Source organism: Zosterops lateralis, assembly GCF_965231275.1.
Source record: "Zosterops lateralis genome assembly, chromosome: 24".
Lineage (NCBI taxonomy): Eukaryota > Metazoa > Chordata > Aves > Passeriformes > Zosteropidae > Zosterops > Zosterops lateralis.
The window spans coordinates 4,067,892-4,080,385 of NC_139784.1; the positions used below are offsets into that span (position 1 = coordinate 4,067,892).

The 12,494-nt window shown below is 56.2% G+C and overlaps 2 protein-coding genes across 2 annotated transcripts in view; both read left to right on the forward strand.

Annotated features, from left to right (window-relative positions):
• ZNF385C (zinc finger protein 385C) overlaps nt 1-12,494 on the forward strand; it is a gene marked incomplete at its 3' end in the record, with an annotated part of 55,887 nt that overhangs the window by 33,832 nt on the left and 9,561 nt on the right. Inside the window, exon 3 of the mRNA XM_083877567.1 lies at nt 12,317-12,459. Coding sequence (XP_083733693.1) covers nt 12,317-12,459 — 143 coding nt within the window. The remainder of the gene's footprint in view (nt 1-12,316; nt 12,460-12,494) is intronic.
• Nucleotides 4,397-8,462, forward strand: LOC310918640 (uncharacterized protein C17orf113). Its single transcript, XM_083877566.1, has 2 exons — nt 4,397-5,021; nt 5,991-8,462. The coding sequence occupies exons 1-2, from the start codon at nt 4,503-4,505 to the stop codon at nt 7,521-7,523; spliced, it is 2,052 nt and encodes a 683-aa protein (XP_083733692.1). The 5' UTR covers nt 4,397-4,502; the 3' UTR covers nt 7,524-8,462.

A 12,494-nucleotide genomic window follows, 5' to 3' on the forward strand; every position in this document is an offset into this window, starting at 1 on the left:
GTATTTTTAATTTGGCTGAGCTGACACGGTGCCGGGTGCTCTCTCCCACATGAGACAGAGGCTCCTCACAGCCTTCCCCCTCTGCCACACACAGCAGAGATTGAACTGAGCTGTCACCACCTTCGGGTGCGAGGGATGCAGCCGGGCAGCTCCCATGAGTCTTCCCTCCCCTGCATGCTCCCAGTTCATTTTGGGGGCTGTCACAGCTGGGGTTTTGGGTGCAGAGGGTGAGCAGGGACCTGCAGAGTGCTGGGTCTTTCCTGCCCCATGCCCTGTGATGGCCAGGGGAGAGAGGGCTGGGTGGGCAGGAGAACTGGGGGCTGTGTAGGGATGGGGCTCCCCAGGGTCAGCAGCTTTGGGATCACCAGCACCTCCGCTTCCCTGCGGGAAGAGTGTGCGTCATTCCCAGAGGCTGACTGGCTTAGAGCAGGGATGGAAACAAAATCTCATAAATATCTTTGGACTCGGGGATTTAAATTTTTTTAAGGTGATATGGCTGGGTTTGATCTCTTCTGTTCAGCTTCTTATAGATGCAGTAAGAAACCCTCGGGGAACCCATCCATGGATGTGGGGCTGGAGTGCTGGAAGGGGTGCCAGGGACCAGCCCGGAGCATCCCAGTGGGAGCTGCATACCTGGGGTCTGCTCTGGCTGCCGGAGGTGTGGGATGACAGTGGAAACTGGGACTCAGATGGAAACTGTGGCTCATGGCTGCTGCCACCCTCATGCCGCGGGGATGATGGATGTGCTGGTGTGCCCGGGGCACCTGCCCACCCAGCTCCTCAGGCACAGCACAGTCGGGAAAAATAGCAACAATTGGCTCGAGCCAAGGCGGCTGCTGCTGCTGCATGGAGGTAAACAGGAGTATCTCCACTCCAGTTCCTTTAGGAAAGACGTCTGACGTCCGGCAGCTCTGTGAGGGCAGAGTGCTCGGCAGGGTCAGGGACATCCTGCAAACGCTGCCCAAAATTCGTGTTAAAGCTTGAGGCTTCCAGCAGGAATGGATTTGCAAGGGAGAAGGGGTCAGTGGTTTCAGCCTTGCCCCTTGTGTGGAGCAGGCAGAGCAAACGTCTTCTCGTCTGGAGTCCACTGGTCCTGTGGATCCCAGTGCAGGGGTTCATGGAGGGGTCCCCAGGAGAAGTGGGGTTGGTTCCAGCGACTGCTAATTTGGGGTCGCTGACCTTTGCTGTCCTGCTCTGGATGCTGGGGACCAGGGAATGGGACCAGGGGATGCAGCAGGCTCCTGCCGAAAAACTCATTAAAAAGGCTCAATCCTCTTTTCTCGCGGCATTAGCACGAGAATAAAACGGGCGTGTTTTCATCCCAGGAGCCGGCTCTGGTTTCACCACCTCCTGCTCTCATTAACCCTGGGCTGAGGTGGCTCGGCAAGAATGTCCTCAGAGCAGGAAGAGCCTCTTGCCCCGGGATATGTGGAGGAGCCTAAAGAGAGGAATTAACTGGGGGCCGCCAGACCCCCCTGCTGCAGAGCCAGCCGGAGCCAGGTACAATGCAGCTCCTAATCCAGGCGAATTCCAGTGGGACACATCCCTCCTCATGGCCCAGCTCCACACCGGGAGAAGGGCGAGTCTGGGTGGGAGCATCCTTCAGCTCCCAGGCACAGGATATGTGCTGGGAAAGGAGGAGCCAGGCTCCCATCACGGGTCCCACGGGACTCTGGTGCCCATTGGGCTTTCAGTGTTCTCAGGAGCCTTGTTTGGGGAAAGCAAAGGTGGCACAAAATCTGGAAGTAGTCGAGAGGCTCTAAATTTCACCTGCGTTTATTGCCAAAAGAAAGTTTGTTGGGATGTGAGGACCCCTGGGTTCTCCTCGCTAGGCAGCCCTGAGGCAAGGGGGTAGGCTGCAGCCCCAGCCCTGCAGCTGTGGACCATGAGCGCAGGTAAGCAGGAACACCTGGCGCTCCCTAAAGGGCTTGGACTGGGATCCTGCCAGTGGAAACTCTGTGTCCACGGCTGGAGGGGCTGCCCTGCCCACGGCTGCTTGCAGAACACTTCCAAACCCAGAGACACCAGTCCTGGCTGGCTGCAAACCCTCCAGCAGCTCACCCTGCTGCATGTGCCCAGCTCTCAGCTAAGATACCCAGTCTAGCGTTCTGCGGGCACTGGCTGCCCCCCGCTCCTCGCACCTGGGGGAAGGGGCAGGTGAGCTGGGGCGGGCACAGGGCTCGGTGCGCTCCCCTCCCCAGGGGCCGCAGCCACCACTGTCCCCGTGGCCTCGCCACGGCCGCGCGGCCTTCCCCATCCCGGCCACCGCTAGTGGCCACTGCCGCCGTGGGCTGCCGGCAGCATCCGTGCTCCAGACGGTCCTCGCAGCAAGATGGCTGCTCCGGTGCTCCGGTGAGCGCGGGGGCCGCCGCAGGCTTTGTTCCCGCTCGGGGCCGCGGGGGCTGCGGGCCACGGGGGCGGTGCCGCCTCCCAAACACCCCGCTGCTTTTTTTTTTTGTTTTGTTTTATTGTTGGCTTCGCGTTGCTTGGCTGGGTTTGTTTTGGTGGGGTTTTTTTTTATTTTTTTTTTCTTTTAATTAGATGATTTTTTATTTTTTTCTGTTTAAAATCTGGGAAGTTTGCAAGCCCCCCACCCCAAAGCTTATGGCAGCCTTTCCATGGTACGTATGTAGGGGCGGGTGAGCGGGGTGGGCAGGCAGGGCTGGGCGCTGGGCTGGGCGCTGGGGCTGCTCCGCTCACCCTCTCGGGCACGGGGAGACGCAGCCAGGGCTGGTGCACCAGGACAAGGCTCAGGGCAGCGGCTTGTCCTCTCTCAAGTACATCCTGATCCTGCCCAAACTTCCCTGCGGGGGGAGAAACAGGCGGGTGGGGGGACCGGAGTGTGACCCCCCTCCATCCCGAGCTGCTGCCGAGCCCCCCAGGATGCGCAGTGCTGCTCTTGCCGTGGGCAGTGGCAGTGAGGGGCGCTGGGCTGGTGCCAGAGCTCCACGGGTGCTGCGGGAATGGTGCTGGTGGGAAGGGGTGCCACGGCGCTCTGCTCCATCCCAACCCCCGCCCTGGCCTCCTGCATCCCACACACTAATTGCTGCCTTTTTTTTTTTTTTTCTTTTTTTTTTTTTTTTCTTTTTTTCTTTCTTTCCAAGCAGCAGCTTCTGCTGGAGCAAAGTGCTGTGGGGGCTGTGGGGATGGCTTGGGAGCGAATGGGGTCAGTGACAGGGATCCTCCCCCTGGGGCCATTGCAGCCCGGAGCTCGGTGCCCGCCCTGTGCAGGGATGGATGGGATCGCTGTGCCAGCGGCTGCAGTGCCGGTCACTCCAGGGCCACTCGCCAGCATTGCCCCGGGCACACCGTGGGGAGCGCTGGCTCCGTGGGGTGGGCGTTTGCAGAACTGGGAATCGTGGTGTTGTTCTAACGCCTGAATTGTGAAGGCTCCTTCCCCCTGCTCCCACAGCGCTGTGGCAATGGTGCTGGTTTGGGGGCTTGTTCTTCACAAAAACCCCAAGTTACTCATCAGTGTCTCAGCAAGTCATGTGGACTGATGGTATTCCCCAGTTTCCCTGCTGCTGAGTGTCTTTCTTTTTTCTTCTGCATTTTGGTTCTCCCCTTTCCCCATGCAGCGCTGGGTTCTTTCCCCTCCTCCTACCGACACCTTTAGCAAGGCTCAGTTTGGATTTTCAGTCCAGCTCATGGAGAAATGTGAGGATCAGACTGAGTGGGCCTGAAGTGTAGGGAGGAGGTCGAGTGAATGCTTAAACCCATCAGGTCCTGGTCTGGTTACATGTTTAAGTGCTTTGCAGCCTCTAGCTCAGTAGATATTTGGGAGCCTGGCCCGGAGTAGATCTGATGTGTCACCCCCTGGGAGGGACACTGGGATGTCACTGAATGTGCAAAGCATGGCTCTGCTGCCCTGGGACTGCCATGGCTTTGGCACTTCCCTGGAAGAGAGACAAGCCAGGGCTGAGAGCACACGTGTGCACACAAGCACGTGTGTCTGAGCTGGCTCCCAGTCACTCTTGTTCAGCTCCAGGGCCCTGGCACTCAGTGCCAGCAGCGGGTGCTGCTCCTCTTTTTTGAGGAGGGCTGAACACTCTTTTTTGGCCATTTCAGCCAGCGCTGAGCCTTCCTCACCTTCCCAGTGCCAGCACAGTGGTGCAGGTTGCTCCAGGGGGAAGTGTGTGGGTGTTCTTGTGGTGATTGGACCATATATGTGTGCACCAGTCCCACCAGTGACACTGAGAGCTTCTGGTGATGCTGATGAGGTGCTTGATGGGATGCCCCCCGTGTGGTGCTGGGGCTGTTGCACAGCCTGACCTGCCCTCTGCATCGCTGTCACTGCTGCTGCCACCATGCCACTGTCGCTGTGCCACCACAGCTGAGCCCTGGCTGAGGTTTACAGGGCCCTAATCCCTTTCCCTTGTGTCTCTTTCATCTCCAGTCGGACCAGGAGAGTGGTAATAGACCTTCTTACTAAATTAAATGTGCAGGCTGCTCCTCAAGGCACGGTGCGGTTCAGCCGTAGTTGATTTCCCAGCCACAGCAGCATGGTGCCTCCAGGGAAAAAGCCAGCTGGGGAAACTTCCAATTCCAATAAAAAGTGTAAACGCTATTTCAATGAACACTGGAAGGAAGAATTTACCTGGCTGGAGTTTGACTATGAGAGGAAGCTCATGTTTTGCACAGAGTGTCGGCAGGCGCTGGTGAAGAACAAACACGGTAAAGCGGAGAACGCCTTTACCGTGGGCACAGACAACTTCCAGCGCCACGCGCTGCTGCGGCACGTCACCTCCGGCGCGCACCGCCAGGCGCTGGCCGTGAACCGGGAGCAGCTGGCCTTCGAGACACGTGTCCACGGCCACCCCGAGCTGCGCTCGCTCATCAAGGTGGAGGTGAACCCCGCCAAGGTGGCCGTCCTCACCACTGTCTACTGGATGGCCAAGGAGGAGATCCCGGATGAGAAGTGCTCCTCCCTGCTCAACTTCCAGAAGTTCAACCTGTGCCAGGCGCTGCTGGCCTCGGAGCACAGCGAGTACTACCACCCTGGCAGCGTCAGGGAGATGCAGGTGTGTATGCAGGGCTGGGGGTCTGCACCTGGGTGACCGCTGTGGGTGTGTGGCCACTGCACCTGGCAGAGCAGGGATGGTACCCGTGCCCACTCTCTGTGCAGAAGCTCCCCGAGTCTGCCAGGCTGCTTTTGCAGGATGAAAGCTCAGGAGTTCAATTAGCACATGAGCACTGTGGGTTTTGCCTCTTTTGCCCTAAACTGAGTGATCAGAAAGATCAAGTAGCTGGAGAGTTTAGAAAGGATTTTCTGAATTTTACGAATGCTTCATGCCTGCTAAAATCAAATTAAATTTTTAGTGAGTCTTGGCTGTTTGCCATGCTTTTCAGCTCTCCACAGAGCCTTATTTTGCTGCAGATAGACTAAACCCACTAATTAGGTTTCCCAGCCTGTGGTGATCCTAGCAGCACTTGCACACACAGAGGAAGTTTTCCCTCCAAACTGGGGAGTTTGCCTGAAATGGGGGGAGTGTGAGTAAATGAGTAAAGCTGGGAAAAAAATTGTTGCCATTTTGCTGCTGCTCCTGCTGGGCCAGTGAAGTGGAACTGCTGGAGTTGAATGGGGCAGGTGGGTTCCTGATGTCCTGCCTCACTGACAGCACAGCTGGGAATGAGATGTTGGGGGCTGAGGGGTCAGTGCTGCTGGTGGTGCTATGTCTTGCTGCATCTGTGGGGCTGACCCCAAGCTCAGGACAGGAACCTCCAAGCTCTCAGCAGCTTCCCATGGTGCTTGAGCTGCCAAACAGGAGCAGGAGGAGAAAGCTTATTAGGGAAGAAGAAAGTGATTTCCAGCCTCTGTGTGTGCAGCTAGTGTAAGGGCTTTTCCCTGGCTTGGGGCTCATGCACTGCAGGAGCCTGTGGGTGGGAGCCCACCCGCTCACTCTGTGCCAAGTGCTGCACATCTCCCACTGCTTCTGAATCTCATTTGTGTTTCTCTCTCCCTCCCTGCACCCCTCCTTCAACTGGCCCAGGCAGCCATTGCCAAAGTCCTCCACAACGAGGACAGGCACAGGATCAGAGCCTCGCCGTTCATTGGGCTGGTGGTGGACGAGACTGTGGACGTCCTGGAGCACCGTAGCCTCGCCATGTTCACCACCACTGTCTCCCCCTGCAACGGGCAGACCTCCACCACCTTCCTGGGCAGCTTTGAGCTGCCCACCGGGGAGGCCTCCACTGTGGCAGGCAAGGTGGGTGAGGTGATGCGCTCCTTTGGCATCCCCACCATGAAGCTCACCTGGCTCAGCGCCGACAGTGCCTCACTGGTGGCCGAGCGGCTGAGCGGGGTGGGGACAGCACTGACCTCACTCTGCCCACTCCTCACTGAGGTGCACTGCCTGTCCCACGGCACCTCCCTGCTGCTGGCTGAGAGCATCAGCACCATCGAGTACCTCCAGAAGTATGAGACCACCGTAGATGCTGTGTACAGGCTCTACTCCAGCTTCCAGGGGGAAGGCGATAGCCTCCAGGAGCTGCGGAGAGTCCTGGACCTCTGTGAGATAGACCTCGGGAGCCCCAAAGCCATCCACTGGACTTCTATCTTCCCAGCTGTAGAAGCCATCGACTCCTCGTGGCCCACACTGGTGCTGCTGCTGGAGAGCGAGGCGGAGCGCTCACCTGTGGCCCGTGGCCTTTGCGAAGAGCTCAAGAAGTTCCAGTTTGTGGCCTTCACCAAGATCCTCCTGGATGTCCTCCCCATCTTCCAGAAGCTCAGTCGCTTCTTCCAGATCGAGGACTTTGACCTCTCCATCTTGAAGCCCATAGTCTCAGCCACAGCCACCACGCTGCAGGCCCAGCAGAGCACCAGTGGCCAGAACCTCCGGGAGTTCCTCAGCGAGATGAACAAGCACCCACAGGACGGCCGGGAGGGCGAGAGCCGCCTCTACTACAAGGGTGTTGAGCTGGCCAACTGCTCCCAAGTGCACCTGAAACACTTTGAGCACCTGAAAGAGAGCTACCTGGAGAGGGTGCGGGGTAACCTGCTGGACAGGTTCCCCAGCAGTGTCCTGGAGGCCATCAGCTCCTTCTCTGCCATCTTCAACCCCAAGTGCTACCCCCAGTCTCTGGAGGACATTGGCAGCTATGGGGTCAGCGAGCTGAATTTCCTGCTGCAGGTGTACTCACGGGTGGTGGTGAGCGAGAGGGCCCTGAGCGACTTTCCCCTCTTCAAACGCATCGTGTTCAGCCTCAGCCAGCTCTCTTTCAAGGACCTCTGTGTCAAGCTGGTCTACAGCAGCTCTGAGATGCATGAACTCTTCCCAGACTTCGCTGTCCTGGCAGCTATTGCCCTGGCCTTGCCACTGGGCTCGGTCCTTGCCGAGAAGATCAGCCGGGGCCGGGAGCTGCTGAAGCGCGGCCGGTCGCGCCATGCGAAGGATGAGGGGCTCTCTGACCTCATGAAGATTGCCATTGATGGGCCAGCCATCAGCGAGTTTAACTTTGCACTGGCCATCGAGTACTATGAGAGCATGAGGGAATCTGGGTTCATCATGGCACAGGTGAAATGAGCATGGCTGGTAGGGCATGGCTGAGCCCTTGGGCAGGAGCCGGGGCCTGCGGGCAGCCCCCAGTGCCAGCTCAACCCTGCCTTTCTCCATCACTGGTCACTGCTGGGGCTGGGCAGCCACAGTGGATGGTGACCTGCTTTGTGCTGGGAAGAAAAAACAGGATCCTTTGCAAAGCCATGCTGCTCCCACGACCACCCCTCCTCCCTCATGATCCAAACCTCTGTTTGAATTGCCCAGAGTTCAGAATCCTGGGACCACCTGAGATCCCAAATTGTGATGATTTTTTTTTCCGAGGGTTTGTCGTTATTTTGTTTTAGGGAGATGAAGGCAAAGCTCTTGAGCTCAAATGTCACGTTGCCTTTGCACAAAGATACCTAGCAGCTTTTGCTTAATGCTCTGCAAAAATATGGGATTTCTGTTATTCTGGAGCCTGGAGAGTGAATGCAGAAAAGGCAGCGCATCCTCCGAGCTCTGCGCCGACCCCAACATGCCTGGCGGTGTCATGTTGGTGTTCCTTGCACACAGCACAGGGTATTTTTAGCAGTGGCATCAAGTCATGATCATTTCAAGAGCAAGAGATTTAGGGAATGAGATTGTAATGGCTGAGGAAATAGTAACTTTAAATGCATCATTGTGTACATATGTGTATGTGTGTATATATATATAAAAATATACATATATAAATATATATATATTAAAAAGGTCTATCTTAATTTTCCTAAAGTTTTAAGTATAAAGATATCTAAAAGGACTTTTTTTTTTTTTTCAAGGACAGAATAAATTATGAGCAGGGGTACAAAACCAGTCAATAGCTAATTCTTGTTCTTTCCCAAATGTCCTCATGTCCCGGAGTTCCCTTTTCACCCTGAGCTCTTGGTGACCTGCAGTCCAGGAGAAAGTCCTTCAACACCTGCTTTCAGGACCAACTGAAGGTGTTCAGCTCGTATTTCTGCTCTGGAGTGTTACTCTCTGTCCTGATGTGAGCAGAGCTGTTGGTGCCCTCAGCAGCCAGGAGCTCAAGCCCCTCTGCCCATGGGTTTGGCAGTGCCAGCACTGTGGCCAAGCAGGGCTGGGATGCTGCTGGTGTGTTCCAGTGTGACAAAAAGCTGGTTTTGACTTGGAGTGCTGTTTCCTTCAGTTCAGACTGATTCTAATCAGCAATAAACCCAGTGCAGCAGCTTGAAGCATTACCTCAGTTGAATCCTGAGCACCAGCTTCTCTGCTGGGGCTGCCAAAGGCTGGATATGGGAGGATGTAGCAGATCTGCTGCCCCATGGTCCAGGTCTGGTTGCTCTGGGAGTCCAGTGCAATACAATCTGTTTTTTACTAGTCCAGATCCCAGAGATGTTGGAGCTGCACTGGTGCTGCCATCATGGTCCAGCATTGTGACTGGGTGTTGCCCCTTTCCTCTGGCCATCAGCCTTTGGCATTGGGGAGCCTCCTGGAAACATGCTTGGCCAGAGACAGAAGCTTTAAAACCCTTGATAAGGATTTAGAGACAACATCAAAATTTGCTGAGAACATCTCCCAGGCAGGAGGGAGCCTCCATGTGAATAAACAGCTCTGTCTCCATCTGGCCTGGGCAGACTCTGAGCCAGATGCTCTCTGAGGCAGCGGCGTCTGCGGAGATAGGTCCTTGGCAGACTCGTGTTGGTATGAGAACCTGCAGCCTTGGCCCTGCTGCCTACAGAGGCAGCTCTGGGAGGTTCACGCAGGCAGGTGTCAGAGCACAACAGTTGCTCTGCTCTGCCTCACATGGATCAGGAGAAAAACCTGCTGCAGGTGTGTGTTCAGTGGCTGTGTAGAGTGAAGGGGTGGGGGGACAGGCTGGGGAGGACAGCCAGATACAGTTCAGGTGAGTTTGGTTAAATGTAGGGCTGAAAAGTCCTTTAAATTCCAAGGGATCCCTACAAAAGGCACTTGTCTGTGGGACAGGAGCTGGGCTGAGCTCCAGAGGGCTGGGAAGGGGCTGAACCCCAGGTAGAGAATGTGCAGGCTTCGATGGCTCTGGCTGAGCCCCAAGCAGGGGACATGCAGGACCACATCAGGGACGTTGTAGTTTTGACATCTCTTCGTCAGGCCTGGACTGTACCTGTGGAACCGGGGCAGGTATGGAGACAACATCCCAAAACTGCAGCAGGTGCTCATGCCAGGAACACGTGATTCCTGTGCTCCTCTCCTTGCACCAGCCCCTTGGAATGCTCTGCAGAGCCTGGAGCATGTCCTGTCCCAGGAGGACCCGCAGTGCCAGAGCAGCAGCATTTTCTGGGAAGGTGGGGGTTCCTCTGCCAAAACGGGGGGAGACAGAGCAGGGGTTGTGACAAAAGGCTGCACCACAAAAAGCTGCTCCACCAGCACAGCTCCACCTGCTGCTGGCCATGCCGGTCACCTTGCGTAAGGTCGTGTCATTCTATACAGACCTGGGACCCTGCCACTCTCCCAAAAGCAAATCCCCTTAATTGAGTGCCTAATTAATACCTAAAAATACTGCCCTCAGCTGCTGCTGGAATCTGCCCTGCAGCAAAGGTAAGGCAGGACCCACAATGCCACGGCCCTGTGACCTTGGGAAGGTGCTCCAAGAGCTTCCTGTGGGTGCCCCAGCAGGGTGTTGTGACCTGCTGAGGATCTTCACTGGGGTGGCCTCAGCCCTCTTCCTGTTCCTGGGGGTCTTGTCTGCTTCAGAGACAAAGCCAAGTGAGAAAAGACCTGCCCATCTCCAGGGTCTCACGGGGGTTTCTGTGCTCTCTCTAACTGCCTGGTTGATCCCAGTCCAGAAATGTGTTTAACCCACAAATTTGAGCTCAAGGATGTGCCAAAGAGGTTGACATATCTCCTCTGTATCTTCCCTGGTGGGCAGCAGCTGCGGCAGGTGGTGACCAGTCCTGGGAGTCTGTGTCCCCTCAGCAGTTGTCCTGTGCCTGCCCAGTGCAGGAGCTGCTCCCCAGGGAGTGAACCCTTCAGCCCAAGCACCAGCAGACCTGTAGCATCCCTTGTTGTAATAATTGATTTTGAGGATGAGGTGACCGCCCATCTCTTGTTTCTCCCATTTCTTATTTCTCCCATATATATACACATATATATATATTTATATATGTGTATATTTTATGTTTTTAAGGCCAGTATAGTCCATGCAAATCACACTGGCTGTGACGAGTGGCACCCCTCGTGACCCAGCCCCAAGTGCCTTTGCTGCTCTCGCGTGGGGCCCGGCTGTGTGTGCTGGGGGGTCCTAGGGCAGCTCCTCTGGCGCCAGCCCGGCAGTCTCAAATGATTTGATGTAGAAACACTGTTTCACGCCTCAGAAGGTTAATTATGCACCCCCTCACCCAGTCCTGCTCGCTGCTGCTGTGACTTTATTTATTTATTTTTAAGCGGTTTCACAGATTTCCCTTCTGGGCGACTCTGGAATTAACTCGATCAGTGCACGCCTGATGAAGCAAACTGTAATTCCTCCCTGGAGTCAGGCCTGGCTCGGGGATGGCTCCGGCGCCGTGGCAGAGCCGCCGTGTGCGCTCGCCCAGAAAGAGGTCGTTGGTGCCCGTGGGGCTGGCAACGAGCACTCGCTGCTCAAATCCAGGGAATCTCTCAAACTTTGAATTTCAGATGCATGTCTCAGATCCTGCACCAGCCAGGATCGGCATGGGGTGGGTGCAGAGCAGAGTGAGGAGCAGCACCAGCCTGGGGTCCTCATTCTGCATAGCTGGTGTCAGGGTGTGGGGGCTGGAGGGGGGGCTCAGGCTCCGTGCTGTCACAAGGGGTGGTGGTGGAGAGCGTTCCTGCTGTGAGAGTGGGTGCTGGCCACTGTCAGCCTCCCACAAGGGTATTCTCAGGTCCAGGGGGGTGGTGGGATGGGGTTGTGCTGTGCTGAGTTAAGGGATTCATGATGCCTTTGAGGTGAAAAAGAGCCTAAACCCCCCAAAAATCCAAAGGAAGGAGGAACATTGACCTTGTCCTTGCTGCAGGAAAAGGAATGGGGCTGTGAGTGCGTTGGAGGGGGTGTGAAGCTGTGTGGGATGTGAATGGGCTCTTCTGCCTCACAGCACTCAGAAACCGTTTCTTATTTATTGCATTTGATTAGTTATTTTTTATTTTAGCTTTTCTCCCTCTTCACTCCCAGAGTTGGGCATGGACTCCCTCTGCCACTTGGAGGATGCTTTCCTGTGCTCATCATCTGTGATGAGTCTCAGGTGGGATGGGGAGCAGGCTGGAGAGAGATCTCTGCTTGGCCTTCCCTCCCTCCCTCCCTCTGTCCCACGGGTGTTTTGTGTTGAAACAGAACATTATTAATAACTCCAGGCTATTTTTAAATCTCACGCTGGAGCGCGTGGTTCATTTGCGGGGGACGGGGAGTGGCGGCTGTTCCACAGGAGTGGGGGCAGCCCAGCCCCTGCTCCAGTCCTTTGGCTGCTGCTAGCAGCCAAAACCTCACCAGCCCTGGTGAAGAGCCCCAGTGGTGCTGGTGTGGGGAGCCCAGGGCTGTGTGGCTCCATGGAAGAACCCAGGGAAGGGGCTGCTTCCCTGAGGGAGGTTTGGATACCTTTTGAGGGTTTGGACTCCTGCTTGTGTCCATGCTCTGATGTGGAGGTGGCTCCATCCAGCTTCAAACTGGGGTGCTGGTTTTGAGCCTGGAAAGCAAAGGGGTGCCCAGGGCCACTCTGGACTGGGACCTTTCCCTGGGGGAGTTCTGGAGTCCATGGCAGATGTCCCTGTGTGCCGTATCTTGTGTGCTCTGTCCTCCTGCTGCAAGCAGGGATCACCAGTGCTAACACTGCTCTTTCCCTCTGCCTGCCCAGGTCCCTCCGGACACAGCAGCCCCCTCTTAGCATCATTGCCCATCCCTGGCCGGCCTCTTCATCCCCCCTTGGATATCAAGCACTTTCTGACCTTCAGACTCAACGGGACGTCACCGCTCAACCTCTTCCCCAACTTCAACACGGTGAGTCCCCAGGAGGGAGGATGGGCATCGGCTGC